Here is a 21,929-nt window from a genome sequence, read left to right as displayed (position 1 = left end):
GCACTGTTGCAGACTCACTCATCACACATTGCATAGCTCTTGTTCCACTGCACAGGTCTTTTGTACTAGTGTGAACTGGTGTCAGGGAAGATGTCTCCAACCACCTTGAGAAAGTGAGGAACCATCTGGAAAGTGAAAGGAAGGGTGGTGAAGCAACCAGAGTGTGCGGTATGAGCGAGCACATTGCCATTGCAAAATCCGTTCCACGCAGCACCAGTGGCAAGCAGGGCATACAGCTGCAAAGACAAAAATCCTTCATAAAGATAGGCTCAGCAGTGTCAGATATTGAAACTACCTCTCTGCAGGTGGTGCATACCTTTCCATTGCTGCTTGTAGGGACCCAGGGATCAGAAATCCAACCTAGTGACAAGTTTTCAAAGTCCTCCTATAAGAAAATGCAGACAGTGCTTGCTCTGACTGCGGATGCAGCAGGGATCAAACACCAGAACATACTGTAGACTGCATCATTCTGCAATCCAGCCCTTGTTTCAACCAGAAGAATAATCATCCTTTGCATATAAAATGATCAAAGTGCTTTAAAAAAAGAAAAAGAATTTAACTCCAGCTCCTCAATCAGGAACAGTGCCAAGCTATCGAATCAATAGGTTGTTACATACTTGAAGTATGGGAATACGTGAAAGCTACAAGTAATTTCTTTGTTAATAAAATGCTACAGTAATTACCATTAGAATAGAAATGGAAAGATACAGATCAGAAATGGAAAGCTGTGAACGGTTTCTCATTAAGTGAAATCAAAGCACACAGGTTTTGTCTTTTTGTTTGGCCTGGGTTTGGCAATATTTTGAACTCGCATACTCAGAGCTGCTCACACACCCAGCTTTGTGTACCCGCCTTTCACCTGAGTATCTTCAAGTCACTGAGCCTCAAGAAGAGGAGAGATTACCAGAAGAACAGCCGAAGTCAGAGGCATGGGGGTGTTGCACCTTGCAGAACTGAGTCCCACACACAGTGGTAGACCACCGTGCAGCGGCCATCACAGAGATGTCCACCATGGTGCTGAAGTAAGACCAGTGCAGATGTTCTTCATGAACCACAGATTTTAGTGCCAGACACAAATCCTCAGCCTGAACAACAACATGGTACTGGGAAATAACAGTAATAAGCTTCAGGACTTGCTGTACCACAGAGCAGTGAGTTAGCCATGCCTCATCCTGCATGGCCCATGCCCTTCAGGAACAGACTGTTCCAACACGGGTCCCTTCCACAGGGTGCAGTCCTTCAAGAACAGACTGCTCCAGCCTGGGTCCCCTGCAGGGTCACAGCTCTTGGCAGCAAACCTGCTCCAGCATGGGTTCCTCTCTCCATGGGGCCACAGATCCTGCCAGGAGCCTGCTCCAGTGCGGGCTGCATATGGGGTCACAGCCTTCTTCAGGCACCCCCTGCTCCAGTGTGGGGTCCTCCATGGCTGCGGGCAGATATTTGGTCCACCGTGTATCTCCATGGGCTGCAGGTGGACATCTGCTCCACCATGGACCTCCATTGGCTGTGGGGCACAGCTTGCTACACCATGGGCTGTACTGTGGGCTGCAGAGGAACCTCCTTCTGCACTGACCTTGGCGTCTGCAGGGCTATTTCTCACATTCTCACTCCTTTCTCTGGCTGCAATTCCTCTTGCCCTGTAACTTCTCTTTCTTAAATGCATTATCCCAGAGGTGCTACCACTGCCACTGCTGGGCTCAGCCTTGGCCAACAGTGGGTCCGTCTTGGTGCCGGCTGCATTGGCTCTGATGGACATGGGGGGAGCTTCCAGCAGCTTCTCACAGAAGCCACCCTTGTAGCCCCTCTGCTAGCAAAACCTTGCCACACAAACCCAATGCACACAAAGACAGCCAGAGTGAGAGTATCAAGCCCCAAATTCTCAACTTTCAAAGGTGCTAAAACATAAGGTTTCAGTTAAGGAACATGGCAAGGTCTGCAGATCATAAATACACGAGGAAGCAGAACACATAGCCAGCCCTCTCCAGTGTTGCACTTGCCACTTGTGGTCATTAGAGTAACGGACTTTTTTTCAGTGAAAAAACTTGACCTTGTCTAAAGTGCAGGTATGAGAATGCAGTGAGATACTCTGAGGGTTCAGCTTTGCTCCAGTTAGCAGGACACAAACTGTCATGCTGGCTATGGGGGCAGGAGGGAGGAAACCATTTGTTGCAAGTCCAGGAACAGTCTAGCTGTTTAAGCTAGCTCAGCTGCCCACACAACAGTCTGAACTACCCTGACATTGTTCCTCCTTAGCTTACCTATAGCTGAGAGCACATGGGTGAAAGCACAGCTTCCTTCACGATGCAGGAGATGCAGAACAAGCACTTGATGAAAAGAGCGGGTCTCATAAAAACCTAGCTATTTTTATGAGGAAAACACCTGAAAAGTATCATTAAACATCTGCAAATCCCACTTTACCTGCAGTGCTTAGAAAGTACAATATTAATAACCTCACAGCTTTGCACATACAGAGTTTCAAGTGCTTCCAGACCCTTTCCAGACCTAATGTATTTACTGAAATTGGTTGTCTTCTACTAGCACATGAAGAAGGGGGGAAAAAAGGACTAATGGATGTACATTAACCTTTTGGTACTAGATTTCCCGATACTAGCTACTAATGCAAAATCCATTAGAAGGAAATGTCTGGGCACCGTGGTGCATAAATGTTATAATGCAGTGAATAAGTCTGTAAAAATCTGAAGTGGGCATGGCAGGGACAGAGACCCATGCAAAGGGGGCTGCAAGTTCAAGATGATTAAGGAGAGCTCTCTGATTTGTTTCAGGCAGAGAAACCCTGCAAAAAAGGGTCTGGAGAGGTGAAGATTTGGAAACTGAACTTTGCATCTGCCCCTTTTGCAGGAGAATGTTGTTGCCCATCCCAAAGTCAGAGTTTTGAAGAACCTGCATAAACCTCTTGCATTGCCAGAAACAAGCTTTTTTTTTGCATCTTTATCTTCCTTTGCTTGCTTGCCTATGCAAGCAGTGCACAGCACTCTGGTGGAGGCTGTGGTAAGGGAGATGAAGTGGCTTTGCTTGCTCAAACACATCCTTCCACCATGGGTGCCTGGCTGGCAGGCAGTGCAACACCACTCCACATAGGCTCCCAAGTTCTCATGCTGGCCTGGGTAGCACCAAAACGATTATTTCCATCCTCTAGGTGCTGGAGCTGCTGCCTATCACAGGAAAAGTAACCCCTCATGGCTTGCAGAAACACCCCAAAGAAGGTGAGCTGCTGCACAGACCATACCAACTTTGAATCCGGTGTAAGCAGTTTCTCCATCTCTCATTATTGAGTCAGGGTTGGTTCCCTCAAGCAGTTTTCCTAAAACCAGAAGCCAACAGTCATAGAATCCTAGAATAGTTTGGGTTGGAAAAGAGCTTAAGATCACCTAGTTTCAACCCCCTGCCATGGGCAGGAACACCTCACACCAGACCATGTCACCCAAGGCTCTGTCCAGCTGGGCCTTGAACACCGCCAGAGATGGAGCATTCACCACTTCTTTGGGCAACCTGTTCAATGCCTCACCACCCTCACTGTAAAGAGCTTCTTCCTTATATCTAACTTGAACTTCTGCTGTTTAAGTTTAAACCCGTTACTCCTTGTCCTATTGCTACAGTGCCTGATGAGAAGTCCAATAGTCAAGAGCCAATAATGCATGGAAATTCTTGAAAGAGTCCACAAAAAGTCACCACTGGAAAAACCCATATTCCAGGCTGCTCATGGATGTTTTTACCAAACCTCATTCAACAGGTACACAGCAAGCAAAGAACCAGAGACCAGAAAACTTGTTCTGTAGTGGGTTAAGCTGAGAACATTTACATCCAATTTTTCAGTTAAACAAAACTGTAACTCTTAATTTAATATAAACCTTCTGCCTACAACCACAGATAAAATTGTTCAAGCTTGGCTGAGTTTAAAACCAGAACCTGGCGCCTCTTCAGAAACATGTTAGAGAGTTTAGGACAGAAAAACTTCCCATTTTGACACACGCAAATGCTGCCAACTCAGCTGCTGAGAGCAGGAGTGAAGCACTGCATCAGGCCCAGGCTCCAGAGGGAAAGCAAATGGAGGTCATGGTCAATTTTTACATTAATAGCAATATTGTTACTGTGAGGGCTTTAAAAACTATGCATGCCACTGAGAGCAGCTGTTTTGAATCCAGGTGACATCAGCTACGCAGGTGATCCTGACTTTATACAGTCAGCCTGAGGGCACATGAAGTTGTTCAACCCAGAGTGCAGCTTGGCTGCTTTGCCCTTTCCCCACGCTATCATCTCCTGCTCTCCTATACCAAGCTTAGAGGACACTGCTGGGCAGAACATAGGGGTATTACATTGCTGCACAGCATAAAATAAACACAGGGGGAGAAATAACAGCATTGTAGGCTTATTGAATTAAACATTACTGTGGCTAACACAATCAATACAGCATTGATTGCATTATCCATATTAATATTTAATTATATTAAAAGCCCCCTTTTTCTTTAATAATGTTCCTTCAGATCATTTATGCTACAGAGAAGAAGTTAAGTTTTCCTAGAAACTGTGAATTCCAGCTGGATCCAACCTATAGCTCATCTGGGCTTCCCCTGGCACCAGCTGGTCAAAGCTGACCTTTCCAGTGGAGCAGTAGAGAACCATTTCCCTGGTCAGGCTGCCACTAGCACCCCACAAAGAGAGACTGGGACCCCCTCAGGGGAACACGGAGTGCACGAGTGTGTATGGCAATAAGGAAACCTCACTTCGTGTCACAACTGAACCCCAGCTAACTGCTGCTGAAAGACAGTCTGATGCTTGTTCTCCCCCAGATACTTTTTGGACTGAGAATTAGTAGTCTGCTAAACCATGAGGAAACCAATCCAGCCCCACACTAGCTGAAGAAATAAGTCATTTTTTATCAGTTCAGCAAGCTGAGCAAGACAGTCAGCTTAGCTATTGCTTCGCATCGTATATTTTACTACCTATTTTAACCCCATTCTCTGTGTATCTGTTAACTTATGGGCTTGTGAAGGTAAGCACCACTCGTCCTTGTGCAGCCTTCATCATAGCACAGCACTGCTCTTCAGCCTGCTGACTGCAACTGAACAGACATCGCCCCAAAGTCAACTCAGACCTGAGAAAAGGCTGCTGTGGTTTATAGTTGTGCCCATCAGGGAAGAAACCTCTCTGCTTCTTAAACACACTTGGACATCCACGGTAGGTATTGGCACTGTGGCACTTCATGGTTAACTTCTCCCAGCTGCGGTGCACAAAGCATCCAACATCCACTGAGGCAAGACATCATAACCCCTGCTGCCTAACAAAACCATGGGTACCAGCCATCCCAGCCTGTCACTGCCTCACCATCTCTGCTGGGTGAATGACAGCGGTGTCTCAAGCACACAGCAGGAGCTGATGGTTCTCTGCTACTTCATCAGACTAGACCTCCTGCCAGGGATTGAAGAGAAGCACAGAAAATGCATCTTCTCTGTAGGAATAAAATAAGGAAGGTGGGAACATTCCTCCCTTCCCCCCATCCGATTATATACAAATGTTCTTCTGCTTTTAAGGGCAATTTAACACTAGTTAAACTACCATTAATTTAAATCAAACAAGTCTGAAAAGGTAGAACATGCTGCACTACTATTTAAAACAGCTGAATCTTCATTCGTTCCATCTGAGACATTACTGCCCATTTCCTAGCCAATACTGTCTGGCTGTCCGAAGACTTCTTTCTGCAGTTTTTAAGCTGATATTTAAGCCGATATTTAAGCCTACTTTGTTGGCTTTTGTAACACAGTGCAGTCTGCTTTAGTATCAGAGAAAGATTCAAACCTTGCCACCAAACTGCTTTTTCTTGCAAAGTATGGGAGGAAGGCAGAAAAAGGACATGGGGACAAACTGATTAATACCAATTAACCTAACATCAAATTCACCCCATTTCCAAGAGCAAAACCAGGTAATCCTTCAGCACTGGAGTAAAAACAGCTCAAGGAGGAAAAAAGCTTTACTCTACCATGTTTTACAGACCTGTCCTCAACAAGATCCCAAGAGGCTGCTATACAGACTTCGCTGGCACCTCAGGTAATCCACAGGATGGGCCAGAACAGACACTCCTGCCCAGCAGCTCTACTGGCACTGCAGCCCTGGCAGTTCTAAACCCATTTTTCCTCATCCCTGTACCCCCTGACAGTAAAGCTAGCCCACATGAATGGGAAGCAGCAAGGAAAGCACAGGAAAGATCACTTAGTCCTTACGTTTACATGTCTTCCCCAAATAATATGCACCAATACATAGTTTTACAACAGCCTGTGGCTTCCATACAGACATCTTTGTCCTGACCAGAATATTTGCAAGTTTCTTTAGACAAAGTGCTGATCTGGAAGACTGCAACATAAAATAACTGCTGCAGATCAAGTTTGGACCTAATCAGGGAATATAACCAGCTTCAATTCCTTGCCTAGAATTATTCCCTTCCTTGAATTATTTATCTTCAATAGCTCTTGCTCCTCTCAGCTCAAGGCTGATCATCGGTAACTTTTGTCTTGAATTCCACACAGCTTAGTCAGACCCAACCTTAGGTCAGTCACTTGCGATAAAGCAGAAAAGAGGGCCTTTAGTTCAAGCCTAATGAAAGCTGTGTAAAAGCCAGCTGGTGAAGCACTTACTGACATCTTTGTTATCAGAGAGGTGCAAGTCTTTGCACCCTCCCATGCTTGTTATCCATTCAGAATCCCAAGGAACATCATTAAGTGTTCAAGGCCAGGTTGGACGGGGCTTGGAGCAACCTGCTGTAGTGGAAGGTGCCCCTGGATGAGCTTTAAGGTCCCTTCCTGTCTACACCAGCCTGTGATTCTATGATGATCCTTTGAAGAGGACTATGAGACCACATACCCTGAGCACCTCGCAGGCATGCAAATTCTAATTTCAGAGCAAAGGTAGCTACCACTGTCTGGTACTTACTACTTGTTTGCATGTTGTTTCCCTGAAACACTTATAGAAATAGTGCAATATCCAGCTCTCCTGCATTGCTCTGATAAGCTCTTTCTGTGGGCCACTCACTGGCTTCTACCTCAGAAAAGTAACTTCTGAGTATCTCAAACAAGAAACAAATCCTCAGTGTTCAGCAACAGAAAGCTGATTTTATTTTATAGCCAGAGGAACGAAGTCCAAAGAGAACTACTAGTATTTCAGGTATATGTAAATCTCACAAGATCTTTGAAAATGAGTAGCCAAGTAGATGTAGGAACAGCCCAAAGTATGAGCCATTCCATGACTATTCCTCATCCGTAGAAATGTTCAAGGCCAGGTTGGATGGGGCTTTGAACAACCTGGTCTAGTGGAAGGTGTCTCTGCCTGTGCCAGCGAGGTTGGAACTAGAGAAGCTTTAAGGTCCCTTCCAACCCAAACCATTCTAGGATTCTATGGCTCTATTCCCTGGGGTCTACCCAGGACAGTGATGCAAGTAAGCAATCTCTTCCCAAGTATCTTTCAGTTCAATACACACCCACACAAAACAAACCCCAAAATCCCACCCACAACAACAACAACAAAGAAAAGCAAACCAGCCTGACTTCGTATATTCTCCCTCAGATTACAGGCCACAGCCATTCAAAAGCATTCTATATATTTACTAACAATTAGTGATGGTAAAGCTGATGTCACTGAACCCCAGACATTGCTACTGAAGGTGTTATTAGTACTGGAGTGATTAACTAATTCATAATGAGATAAATAGATAAATTTCAAGGGATAACCCATTAGCCTGAGATTCACAGCAGTTTTGAGGTGTAAGAGTAATAAAACAGTCTATAATCCAGAATGTGAGTTTTGGACTTCTACCTCTTCAAATGCCTCAATCATCAATGCACATTAAGTATATGCACTTTAGCAGAAGAATGCAAATACAAACTCATGTTAACAGCTGAAGTTCTTTACTAACCTTTAACAGATTTTCTTTGATGAACTCATTACTCGCTGGCTTCAGATTATGTCAGGGCATACAGCACCCACAAGAAGCTACAGCTGTCAGTGCCACAAGTCTGCTCACAGTGCTTGAAATACCTCTTCTGTTTTGAGCCTGCCTTCTCGCTTCCTTTACTGCACTCTTGGTTTCAGACTAGAAGAGAGTGAGAAATGATCCTTACACACCCTTCACCACATGCCTCATGATTTTATACCTTTGCTTTCATGAGCCAAAACCCATCCAGTGGATTAAGGGACTTGATTTATCCTTACAACAAGACCTTTTTAGGCATGTTTTATTAAGTGCTACCCCTCTGGCTTCAACGATTAGCAAGAGCGAATTAAGCAGGGTCTGTGTTACTAATCTCTTTGTATGTGTATTTACCTATTGCTTCACTAGTGTTCGACACCTGCTGCAATTCTGGCACCAAAGTCTACCTCCTGGAGTTCTGTGAAGCTCTTTAAGTATGTCCATCTACACAAGTTGATCACATTCAAACGCTGAATTCCTGAAAAGACCTGAAGGAGATGGGTCAGAGTTAATCTTGAGCACATTTCAATGAGAAGGGTAAGGATCACTCCTCAATATGGTAAGGAGTAATTCTTCATGCAAGTTGATAGTAAATCTTCTTAAAAACATGACTCGATTCAAAGGAACAAGGAAGAGTTCAGGGTGCATCTTAAAACAAAAACCAACCAAACAAAAAATCATGGCAATTTTCTAACACGAGGTTTTTTTCAGCTGCCAAGGAACAATGGCTCTTAAAACCTGTCCCTCTGCTGTCTCTACTTTAGGACCTAGGGCAGGATTACTGGTGGGCCAAATGTCTTTCTGGTACACAGCAGAAAAGCTCCATTCTTAAGAATACTTGTGCAAAGTATACCACATCTGGTATATCCATGTGCTATGCAATGCCAAGTTAAAATGTGCAACATGCTCAAATAAATGACCAAGCCCATGCAGTATCTACCCAGTACCTTATTTGCTGCCACTATTTATCTGCACAAAACCCCCAAACATTAATCCCATGGGTTGTTCCATTTATTAATGAGCCTCGTGGCATTCTTGTTCGCTCACACAGACGTGCAAGTCCTTGAGAACTGCATTTAGTGAAGAGCGATGATTCAGTGTAGCACAAGTGACAAATCAAGATACTCCAGCTACTGAAGTCTAGTAGATCCTACTGAAAACAAAACCTTTTACACCTGAAGTGTACAGTTCTAAGAGTTCTATACAGCATTCTGAAAATCAGCATAGGATTTCCAGTGGCAATGGTTACAGAAAACAACTCTCACACTGAAGAGCTACTCTTGCAGGTAGATAAGCTATCTTCATGCTGTCTTCACGCTGTATCAAGTTCACAGAAAAGTACTTACATTTCCATTTACCTGTTGAGATATATATGCACTGTGCACTTACTCTGCAGCTAAGCTCATGGAATAGGATACTCCAAACTTACTGGCACCAAAAGGTTTATTATTACAAGCAATACAAAAGCAAAACACAAGAAACTTTATCCCACAACCATCATTGTTGTTGTATATTATTAAGAGACACCATTTTTAAGTTATGAATTCACAAACTAAGGCAATACAAAAGATGCATGACATTACATAAGAGCACAGAGTGGGGAAGTAAGATTCTGACAAGAATTTATGATCAATTATGAGAAATACTCTAACAAATCTGAAAGAATCAAATATTGCTCCAATGTAGACAGCTAAGTTTAAGTATAGTTGTGCAAAGTGGGGCATAATTCTTGTGAGCATTAATTTTTTAAGTAACCATGATAGTAACCATCCATACTTACAGAAATATTTTTCGTTATAATTTAATAAGGATCATGACACTTAAAAACCTCCAGAAAATAGAATAGAATTTAAGTTACATATTTACAAGTGTGAAAGAGGACAGAAATGAATAAGGCATTCCTTTTGCTAAATCTTGGTCTAAAATAAGGAATTATTTTAGAATTATTATTAGAAATTATTTACAATGTTTTCAAAATTAGCTGCTTCAAATGAATTCAGGCCATTAGTTCAACTCCAATTTCTATAAGGCTTGTCCCATGCCAAGAGTTTCCTTCAAAATTCAGTTGTAGGATGTTGTAAGAAACATCACATGCCATCTGACAGAAGAGATGATGCATACAGTAGATCCCTGTCAATGGATATTAAACACAAAGTAAATGGGGTAATGTTTTATCACCTACAAAGGGCTGGTTCTAATCAAGAATGCAAAAGGTTTCATTTTGCACAATTTTAGTTACAAAATGCCAGTGATTATTACAGTTAAGTTAAATGCAAAACCAAAGCATACTAAAGAACCCAAGGCACATTTTTCAATGCAGTGTATTTATCTCTCTTATTCCAGCGTATCAGTGATCTTAGCAGCTCATTGAAATGGTCAGATCTCTCCTGTATTCTTAAGTGCAAAACATAAATCATAGCTTCAGACCAATGTTTACCAGAGTGTTCCAACTGCTCCAGACCCACATTTCAAAACCTTGCCTATAAGACAGATACTCATTTTACAGGCAGGAGCTGAAATGACATCATACAGTCTATAAGCCAGCTGGAGGGGGCCATCCAGACTTTGCCTTGACGAATTTTCTCCGGCTTGAATTTAGAAGACACGTCATAGATTACATATTGAGTGCAAAATCTCTGGTCAGAAGTAGATTCTGCATGGTATGCCACTGTGTTTATTGTCTGCGTCACATCACTGTCTGGTTTTGGCTGCCTAACCAGAATTTGTCCTCCTGCTGCTTTGACCAGCTCCACGAGGTCACATTTCTGGTGATGTTTGAAAGATCCCAAAAAATAGAAGTAGCATCCATCAAACAACTTAGGCAGCTACATGGAAGGAAAAAAAAAAGTAAGTATAAATACAGGTCATCACAACTGAGCACACAGGAAAAAAGTGGAAAGGAATAATCAGTGCCTACAAAAAAATGTAATTTAAATAAGCAACACTGGAAGCTAGAAGGGTCCCTACCCATGGCACAGGGGTTGGAACTAATGATCTTAAGGTCCTTTCCAACCCTTAATATTCTATGATTCTATGTACTGTCCTCAGTGTAAGTATGCAATCAAGAAAAGCTTGCTTACATGGTAAATTCTTGCTTATGTTTAAATATTTTCCAGCACAAAAGGATTTGAACAGTGAGCTAGGTATATTTACAGCTATTGTTACAATACATTTAGTAAACTTCTCCAACATAATCCAGAAAGTAACCAGAAATTAACCCAGTTGAATATAAAAGTGGCCCTGTATGGAAACAGGAAGTAACAAACCCCTTTTTCTTTCATCAGATAATTTTAACAGGCTTCTAAAGCTGAGCAGAGGCCAAGGCAGCATCACTTCCTGTCCCATACAGCTTCTTCCCTGAGTGTAGCACAGCCTCTGACAAGGTTATAGCAACTTATCCACTAATAGAGCAAAATGACAGCTTTATGGGCGTTCGCAGTTCTTTCCATCACCTTGCACATAATCAAATTTCTGTACAAGACCACATTAAACTTTTACATCTACTGCACCTCCGCATGTGGCAAAGGGCAAAAAAAAAAATGCAGGAACCAAAGGTCATTAAAATAATCTGTCTCAAGCAATAAAACCCACCAGCTGTTCTCTGTTGAGCCGGCCTCTTCGTGGGCCACCTTTAATTTCATACTTCTCTTCTTGTTCTCGAACTGTGGTCCGCAAACAGGCTCGTACCCCTACAAAAACCACAATGAGGAAGGCAAAGATGAGAGACCCCATGTTTTAATAGAGGCTTGCATGTCATTTTAGGGACTAAAGAGTTGCACTAAGATAAAAGGATTACCCACAATGCAAAATATTGCATCCACATAGCATCAAAGCCTATGTGCTTTAGAAATCTGCCTTTAAACTTGAAAACATTTCCAACCGTGGCTGAAGAAGGAAGTTAGATGGGGAGAAGTAATATCACACTAAAATCAGTGCTGTGAACACTGGGAGTTTTTAGCTTTTCCTCTTACCCACTAAAGGTCAACCACTTAATGTCAAATGTCAGATTGCTGATCATTTGGAAGCTTAAATCCAGCATGTAGAACCAACTCTGCAGTTACGAAATGGAAGTAATTGCCTGATAAAGAGCAATTACAAAGCAAGCACAAAGCTGCTTCTGAACAGCTATGGCCTCAAATAAAAAAATCAGATGGGATTTCAAGATCTCCCACATCAGCACAAACTGGAGATTTATGCTAGGGTTTAACAGTGGCATTCATGCTTGTTACCACTGCTGCATAATGAGATTGTCTTTTAGAGTCAACATGTTTTTACCTTGTTTTAAGGCGAGTTATTTTTTTCCAATACAGAGTGCGCTAATGTATCGCTAACATCAGTTAAATGTACTGCCTGACCTCACTCTGGAAAGAGAGATTGCTGTGGTCACCCATTCAAGGATGGAACATTTTGCCTGCACATACAATGCACTCATTAATAAAAATTACCCAAGAAAGAAAGTTTGCAAAGCTAATTTTGTAGACTGCTCCATAAGGATTTACAGTGCTGTCAGTGCTGGTAACTGTTAAAGCAGCACTTCACGCCTTGCACAGCGTTTCTTACTCAGGCAGCTTATTTCCACTGTACAAATATGAAACCCACAGTACCTAAAAAATACAAACTGAACAAAATCAGAAGTAAAATGTGAGGGGTTGATCCTAAAAAGGAAGAAAGCACAAGACTATAAAGAGAAGTATCACTGACAAAAGTATTGGATACCATGGCAGTAATCAGCCAATAGATAGGAATATCTAATTTAGAGAGATCTTAAAAGCCAGTTTTTAGTAATTTACTACCAGTTCATATAAACTCACAAAATGTAATGGGAATTCGTATTTTAATTACTAGAAGTCCTCCAATGTACGTACACCAAAAAAGATAAACCAATACAGAAAAACTAGAACTGGCTGTATACTATGGCAAATACCCCTCCATGTACAGGTATAAGACTGATTATTTGCAGTAGTTCATTCCTTCAAGGAAAATTAACATGAACTAGAAGAGCAACCTAATCGTGTATTTTCTGGAACAGCAACTTACATATTCATTACTGGTAACAGCAATGAATACATTTTCAAAGTACTCATAACTCAAAAATAAATCTAAGTTATTTCAGTATTTTTTTTTTACCATCACAACTCAACAAGTCTTCTTGTGTCAGTTTTTCTCTAACTTATACAGCTATTCTTTCCTTCCAAGAAAATCTAGATGTTAATTGGTGCCACTTACAATAAAGGAAAAACCATCTCATCTAGTCTTAAGAATAGAACTGTCCATTCATTAAGAGCATGTTTTATTTCAATCTGCCATCAAAAACTCAATTTCAAGGACTTTCACTACCTAAAGCTTTGCTATAGCTAAGGGTTTTATACAATGAGTACATCACAAATTGAGCATCCAGAGCCAGCATTAGCAAATGAAGCAAATGTGATATGAAAGTAATAAAAGGTTGAATGAATACAGAAGCCTACAATTTCTTTTTGTACTGCTACTTGTCTGAAAAACTAAAAATTAAGTTATGAAAGTGACTGTTAGTGGAATGTCTATGTTAGAAAAATGGGTTATGTCTTTATGCATACATACGTCTGTCCATCTCACACTGCCAAGTCCTCCAAGGAATCTGTATGCCTCAAAGCAAGAAAGCAAGAAGAGAAACTCACCTATGCATCCTGTTTTCATTGTATCTCTAAGGACCACAAGATAAACATTTGTTTCCTTGAAAAACTGGAAATCCGCAAACAGACTATTTGCCTAGCCAGTGTCTGCATGATAAGTGCTCTCATTATTAACCCCCTGTGACAGGGGGGTTGGAACTAGATGATCTCAAGGTCCTTTCCAACCCTATTCTATGGTTAATTCTAGCTTTTCTTAACCAGCTAGAATCACAACAGATACGTGTCTTAACAGACTTGTGGCACTAAAGCTATGTTTAGGATAAAACCCCATAAATATAAGTTCTCAGCGCCCAGGTGTTTCCTTTAACATAAGCAAGTTAAGGGGCAACATCGTTAGACCTACCACACACACAGCCCTTTGTGGAGCAACAGACTCTCTGGGTTTTGGTGGTAGAAAACTAGGACATTTTCAATTCCCAAACATATTTTTCATGCAAGATGTAGAAGCAGAACTTGCTCTGACTCATGGGTCTTGTCATATTTGATAGATAACAACAAATGCTTTTAGAACCGCTGTACTCAGGAACATTTCAAGCAGTCTCATCTAACACTTTGTCTATGTGCAGGTAGCAAACGAGGGAAGCAGTCTTTGGAACCCTCAAGCTCTGAAGAGATGGTGTTTTGGGCTTCAGAATAATTCATGGCAATCCTACCATCAACAGCACAGCCAATCTGTAGTAAGAGTATCACTTGGAAAGAGACAAGACAGCACAGACAAGGTAACAGCAAAAGACCCTTAGGCACAAGGAATGACAGAAGTCATATATCATCAGAATCATGGTTTAACTATATATTCAGAAAACTGATGCAGTTAGCAACCAGTGTTTGAGGAAGGTGCTTACAAACCTAAAGTGAACAGTCAAGGAATATCTATCCATGAAAGAAGACCTCCTAACTAGAAGAAGGAAGCTAAAGTAATTTCTTTAAGTGATAGAGACCAGTGTGCCCTTTAACTGCACACTATGTTCAGACTGATTGCTTCGAGTTACTCATTTCTCTTCAGTGACTCCTGCATACTTGGAAAGAGATTCTGTATTAAAGAATTAAAGGATTCACATACCACAGTAAAAAAAAGAAATAAAAAAAATAATATCCTCCAGTTCTCATATTTGAGACAGAATGACAGAGAGCTCAAGCTGTGTTTCTACCTAATTTATTATGCATCTGTCTAAACGAATGTTACTGGCCTGTTCTTGTTCCTCTTCTCCACACAAAACTTAGTGTCAAGTCACTTCCTCCTAGATCATTGATTTTACATTATCGTTTTCAGATGCAGTTACTCCAACTGGATGCAACAGTCAAATTGAGCTTCTCAAAGAGCATAATCAACTTCGGTGTCATTTGGAAGCACCAGGCATGTATGAGCTTTATCATTCTCCTGTGAGACGGCACAATCACCACCAAATTACCTGGGGCTAAAAAAACCTCAATTTCACACTTACGAGTAGGGGTACAAACAGAAGATTAGGGCATACTGTGGGCCCTTCCAACTTTTGGTTTTGGTGGTTGCTTTCTTGGTGGGTTTTTTTACACTAGGGATTTTATTTTCTGTGAAAACTGAGTGCTGAATCCATTCAGTAAAGCCCAGGTCTTTTCCTTGAGTAGGCACTATTAATTCTAAAGCTGCTAACATCTATAAATGGCTGGATAACATGACAGTTCTCTTTTAATAGTCTCTCCATCCAAGTGTCATGCTGATTAAGAGGACATATAAAAGGAAATAAAATTCCATAATGTACTCAAAGGTATATCACTCCACTTCTTTTACAGGGACATTCCCAGAAGCTCTCTTGACCTTACAGCACTCCTATTTAAGTCAGAGGTATAGCACCCTTTGACTTCAAACAGGAGCTATGTTAAATTGCTTCCCAGAACTCCTGAGATTACAGACTCTCATTTGTCCATCACTGTATTGAAAAGCCACCAGTGAGAACCTGGTGCCAAGACACTGCGAAAATGAATGGACTGAAACAAGGAAGTGCTATTATCCAAATTAAAAAGTGATCAGGAACCATCAATACTATGCCACCTCCTTTCAGAAATTGAGATAGACATCTTAAGTACTTATGCAAAAAAAAAAAAATAAATCCAGAACAGAGCTGAATGTTGGAAGAACATGGACATCCTTAAAGAATCTCTCTGAAAATCAAGGGGAAAGTAAACTTACTTTTGAGAAGACACCTGTAATTTTAGAAGGCGGTAGAGATGAGGGTTATGTTGTTTTCCTTCCCCCATTCACAGTCTGTATATTCTTTACTGGCAAGCCTGACCAAAAATCTAGTCTGTTCTGCTCTAAAATAAAGACAGACCATTCAACTTACTCAGGATCTCAGCCAATCTTGATTTTTTCCTTGATACAATTGCTAATAAGACCTGTGAACCTTCTACGTTTGAGGTCAATCAAGTTTATTCATTTAACATGTTCTTTTCCCTAAAGAGTGTGATTATTTCAACTACACTTTAATGGCCCTCTAGTCTAGTCACACTAGTTGGATCAATTACCCACAAAAGGCAAGATGTGTAGCAAGGCAAGTGGCATTTTTCCATTTCACGTGGACCAGAGCTGTTTTGCAGTGTCCAGTTCTAGTTTGCAAGCACTCATTAATAAAGCTTGCCTGAGAGAAAAACAATCTGGGGCAAGATCACATGTGCAGGGTGGTCATGCAAGGTTCTTCCCTAGAAATACAGAACATTAGAAGCTTAAAAAGCCTCTTAAATAGCTGATTTCACACTTGTGATTTGTACACGTAAACAAGATCATTTGCACCAAATGCTGGCAAAAAACGAGCCTGCTTTCAAGTCCCTAGAAAATACTGCAGAAAAAGGGTTTAGCCTAATACAACCACATTTTAGCTTGATGCTACCACATTTGGCAAGGAGAATACTGCTCTTTCCCCCCACCCTCATTAGCAAGATCAGTAAAGCAACACTATTTACACTGATCCTTATTACCTCACTGAACAGCTGCCCCTACCTTCTCACCTTCAGGTATATAAAGGAGCAAGCAGGTTACAAGGGTGCCCGCCCTAACAGTATCATTATTTGACCTTTGATACAACAGGAGCTACTAGTACTGGAAATAAATAACACCATTATTTGCAAAATTGAAGATCAGAACCCTATAATCCTTATTCTTGTCAGCCTTATTGGTTTATAATGAAACTAACTGCATCAGCAAAAACAATTTAAACAGGATGAAGTACAAAAAGAACTGGTTGCCAAGAACAAGCTGTAATCACCCACAGATACCCAGGGGTAGCACTCAGTAACTCAATTAGCCTTAGTGGAGTTTTGTTGGATTTGCATTAATAAAGCAAAGAGCAGGGGTTAGTCCCAAAAATCTCTTAGAACACAAAGTAATTTAGAAATACACAATAGCAACAAAGAAGATAAAATGCTGCACATCCAAGATCTAGTAGATTGCAACTGAAACTTCCTCAGCTCAGTCTGCACTGGGTTTTAAGACTTACATGCAGATTGAGTAAAGCTTGACAAGATTATTTTCCTAGAAAAGGAAGAAATCTAAACTGAGAGAAAGCCTCAGGGAAATCTGGCATGGCTAGCTTCAATTTGCTCTCATCATTACCGGTCTCTGCTATAGCACAGAGAAGAGCTTTTAAACTGTCTCATATTCTTACAAAGCAACTTCAGAATCTGAGATTTTCACAGAGGTAGAGATACCACTTCGTTAAACAAGAGCAGTCCCTTTTTCTAACACATGGAAATGACACAAGATGCTGCACAAACCATAATGAATCTGCTGAAGAATGGTAGTTAACAAGTTATCTAGGTGATACTTACTAAACATGATGAAGCAGATGCTTAGGAAGTCCTTAAACATCAATTCCCAGATGCTAGGAGCACGTAATACAAAAACCACTACTTCATTTACCCCCCAAGCGTCCTAACTTCTTTAAGGAATCAGTATTTGCCACTGCTGTCCTCTAAATTGACCAAGGTGACTGGAAGTAAAGCGGAGAGGTCACGTTAAATTCCACCAAGTGCGCTTATCCTCTGGGTCCCATCACGTACTTTTAAATGAACGATTTCCATCCGTCTCCTTACAATGGGCTTCCTTAATGCAATGTTCTCTTCAAACCAAAAGTGAATTAGAGCAGAAGGACTCTAAATATGAAAAACTGAGTATCTGGATGACCTAGAACAGAGGGAGTAGTGGAAACCTGGTTTCCTTTTCCTGTAGACCTTATTTCAAAACAGCTCACTTCCTAGCTCTGCAGATGAAGGGCAAACACCACATTTAAGACATTCTCACCCCATTTTCTCCTCTGCAAACCCCAAAAGCTTCACAGTCTTTGTGCCGAATTTGAAGCAAAACTGTTTGCTGCCTCGTTTCTAGAAGCTGCAGACACTGCAGGAGTGCAGAAGTTCAGATCCTGTTGATGTGAAGCATTTCCCTTGGCTTTACACCCAGTACAACCAGAACATGCATACATACATTAGGTATTTCTACCACATTCCACAGAGCTGAGTCCTTTTGTAAGAGAAGGCAAAACAAGCATGAACCTTTGAGCTGCTCTCAGGAGAAAGGGCTTTGCTGAGTATCAAACTGTTACCTGAAGGAAGTTTATGCACGGAAGAGAGACAGTGCATCCTGAGAAGCAGTCAGCTCAAACAGCTTTGCACTCTTCCCACCTAACAGCCTAAACAAGGATGGGCATATTGCTCCAAGAAATTCAGAAAGATGTTTTCACCTTAAAGCATCAGTCATGCAATTCCCTAGCTCTTCCAGTCAACTCCCAGTTGTTCTAGGGCCTTACAGGAAAAGCAGGGGGGGGTTGCATTCTTTTATATGATCAGAGCTGAATCATTGCTGCTGCTCCAGGTAAGTAAAAGAGATGAAGGAATAAGCAATCAGATGCTTCTAATTCTGCCAGATGCTTCACTGCAAAGACTGACACAAGCTTGTTCCAATGCATATCGTTACCAAGATTATTCTTCATCCCCTGCTTTAACAGATGACAATCAGTTTAAGAAAAAACAAGCTGAAAAGCTACTAAAGACTTCTGCTGGTTTTAATTATATTATTCTATGCTCTACAAAAAGCACAGAAGAAACACAGTGATACTTGAATCTCTGTCTCAGCCTACTTGCAGAAGGATAATGATATGCTACTTCGTGCCCTATTACCATCCCAGAAATAATGAAGGCAATAAAATAATGAAATCAATGAAAGATATGGCCAAGGGCAAGGAGCACTGTGACAACAGTGTCTCAGCTGAATCCTATGCTGCTTTGAAAGTGGATATATTGCTGACAGTGTACTATATATATACATGGAAAATAAGGAACTGCAACTGGTAAGGTGAAATTTTTCTTCTGTGAATATCTAATACTGCTCAGTGGTGGCATCCTTTCATCCTAATCTACCTGAAATAAAAAGGGAATCCAAAAACTGAAGATACGTATTTAAATCTCGGCTCTCTAATACTTAGAGACCTTACATTTAGCTCAGAAAATTCCCCACTTCCTCTCCAGTGATACTAATGGATGTTCTACCTGTGTCTATAGACACATGTAAACAGAAGCACTGTAGAATTAAACAAGAAAAGGAAATTGCTCTTTATTAGAGAAACACAGTTTGAAAGCCTGTTAGAACAGAAAAGTTAACATAAGAAATACACTCCTAAATGTAATACTGGGTTTTGCAAGCATGTGATGTTTTTTAAAGAAGTGGTATAATTATGTGTGGGCTAGAAATAACAGACAAATGCAGCTTACCTTGTAGTAAAAAAATTCAAATGCTCACTTATGCACAGTCAGCAGTTCATTAAGTGCTACACTGAGTTTTGCTTTATCAAATATTTCAGTGAAGGTTTTGAACAGTTTAGAACACTGAACTATACAAGCAACTCCTTCAAGCTATTTGCAGTGGTTTGACAGAAGTAAGCCACAATATGTGCATACTTTTGTAAGTTTATTTGCATCACATTTAAAGAAACTTAACCAAATAGAAGGCAACAAGCCACACTATCTAAAGATAGAAATTATGGAAAAGCAAAGACCTCTTTTTCCTAGACACATGTTCCATCAGCAGGAGTCCCATTATTTGTTATAACAATCTTTAACTTGTAATGACTCTGAAGAAGACTAATAACAGACTGGTGGGAACAGATGGAGTGGTGCTGTTAATTATAGGCACTTAGCTGCATCAGACCCCAAGAGTTATTACAAACATTTCCCACTAGGGAGGAGAATCACTTGCTTTTAAGTAGTATGTTGCTTACTAAGCTGGGAGCATTAGCAGTCAGGACTGTACTAATCAGTACTAACGACATAAAATAAAACTCAGGTGCAAACAAAAAATATGAAAATAGTCCCTGAATAACTCCCACGCTATTTTTTTTTCTTTTCCAATCACTTATAAAAGTTCTTCCACAAAGATTTAAACTCAGGTCTCACTAATTAAATCTTCCTACCATTCAGGTGAATTTTTCTAAGCATCTGACTAGCAAAAAGAGACAATTAAATAAAGGAAACCTACCCTAGCACATATGATAGAAGGTATGCAGACCTCCTGACCTGAGTGAAGCCAAGAACCTGCAAAGTGATTCACCACAGAAACAGGTTATTCAGTCATAGGTAAACAGCATGTGGTTCCAAAGCACCTGAAACACACGTTTCCAATCACACAACCTAAACATCACTTCTAGGCCTTCTGAGTTTCCTCCTGCATCCCTACCTCCAAATAGGAAACCATCTCCCTTCTGCTCTCAGCAAAGCATCTGGAGTTTATGAAATCCATTTACTTGCTTGAAACAGTATTTCTCCACGTTACATCCAATAAGAAGCTACTACTCTTCGTAAGAGTCAGAGCACAAACCCCACACAATGTTTTCCTTTTGTAATGAAGCCAATGCTGCAGAAAACATTTCTGAAGGGACAGTAATTCAACAGACCCTTTAAAAAAGCATGGAACAAATACTGATTAGCTGGAAGCCAAATGAACACTGAAAAAAAGAACCGAATCTTCAAGGGTCTGAGGATGTGCTTTATTTGAAAAACTAGTGTGCAACTTTTGAAGCTTTAAGCAGTATCTTCATAAACATCAGTGACTGGAAAATTTAGACCCTTAAAGAATCCTTATACTCTGATATTTAGTCACACAGTAGAAAACCAGAATGATATTTGTCTGTGAGTTTTCCATGGATAATTAACTCATTTGTAGGGTACTTATTAGCTAAAATGACTTAGCCATAAAGGTCAAGGGGAAGAAGATGGCTTTTACAACTGTTGTGAGAGTGGATACTAAGAAATACATTAGAAAGAATAAAAAGCAGATTTGGGATGTAAGTTCACTGAACAGCTGCTCAAAAAAGCACACACTGTATGAAAACTAATTACAAATTACATGAGAAATGACATCAAAACTACTCGTATGCTGAAGGGACGCTGCAAATCATCTTTCTTTGGAGGTTACTATTTCAGTTGAAGAGCACTCCAGTCTGCTGGGCTCGCATGTACAGAAATGGGTATTGAAAGTTACATACACATTTGATCTGCCTGAACCTGCATGAAGTCTGACAATTTTCTCAACTAATAAAGAACTTCAGTGGAAAGTACAAACAGGGGTTAGGATGACGGCCCAATTTTGCTTAGAAATCTTAACTTTCAACAGATTTCAGCTTATATGTAAATAGGCAACGCCTTACCTTCCTACAGGCCTTGACCACATACCTTGAGCAAGCAAAAGTTTCCTACTGATTTCAAGGGAAGCTGTTTCTAAGAAATCCAAGGGTTTAATAAATTCCTTCCTCCTCTCCCAGGATATTTTCCATAATCTTTCAAATCACTCTTAATGTAGCAATAAGTAAATTCACTCCCTACTGACACTGAGGGTAAGACCAACCCAATACATCTAACAGTGAAATGCACACATTTGCCAAGGAAGGAGCAGTTGTATCTCATTAATTCTCTTGTGATTCCATTCAGGAGTTTAAAAAACAAACCCCTCATACTTTACGTTAAGCTAGTATTGATATTAGGGCTGGTTTAGAAAAGGAAATTTTCTCTGGAATTCCATTTACAATTTGTGGTCAAAAGACCCAGAGATATTTAATACTTACATTCAAACTTGAGGACCCAACATCCAGTCAGAACAGCCATCATACAGTTGACAGTTTTTGGCATTGGAACATCAGGTATAACGAGATGAGTTACTAGAAGAAAGATTACATCAGTAGAACCAAAAGCACATAAAAATCAGAATCATGCCTGGCTGAAAAGCAATCAATCACCATTTAAAGAATAAACAAACTATAGTA

The 21,929-nt window shown here is 40.7% G+C and overlaps 1 protein-coding gene across 1 annotated transcript in view; it reads right to left on the bottom strand.

Annotated features, from left to right (window-relative positions):
- Positions 1 to 10,470: 10,470 nt before the first annotated feature.
- BARD1 (BRCA1 associated RING domain 1) overlaps positions 10,471 to 21,929 on the bottom strand; it is a gene marked incomplete at its 5' end in the record, with an annotated part of 44,580 nt that continues 33,121 nt past the window's right edge. The window contains 3 exons of the mRNA XM_010009910.1: positions 10,471 to 10,800; positions 11,567 to 11,664; positions 21,732 to 21,824. Of these exons, the coding sequence (XP_010008212.1) occupies positions 10,471 to 10,800; positions 11,567 to 11,664; positions 21,732 to 21,824 (521 nt within the window). The remainder of the gene's footprint in view (positions 10,801 to 11,566; positions 11,665 to 21,731; positions 21,825 to 21,929) is intronic.

Source organism: Nestor notabilis, unplaced genomic scaffold, assembly GCF_000696875.1.
Source record: "Nestor notabilis isolate BGI_N333 unplaced genomic scaffold, ASM69687v1 scaffold13372, whole genome shotgun sequence".
In the NCBI taxonomy this organism is placed as follows: Eukaryota; Metazoa; Chordata; class Aves; order Psittaciformes; family Psittacidae; genus Nestor; species Nestor notabilis.
The sequence above is the reverse complement of the archived record's forward strand: the minus strand, read 5'-3'. Positions and strand labels throughout refer to the sequence as shown.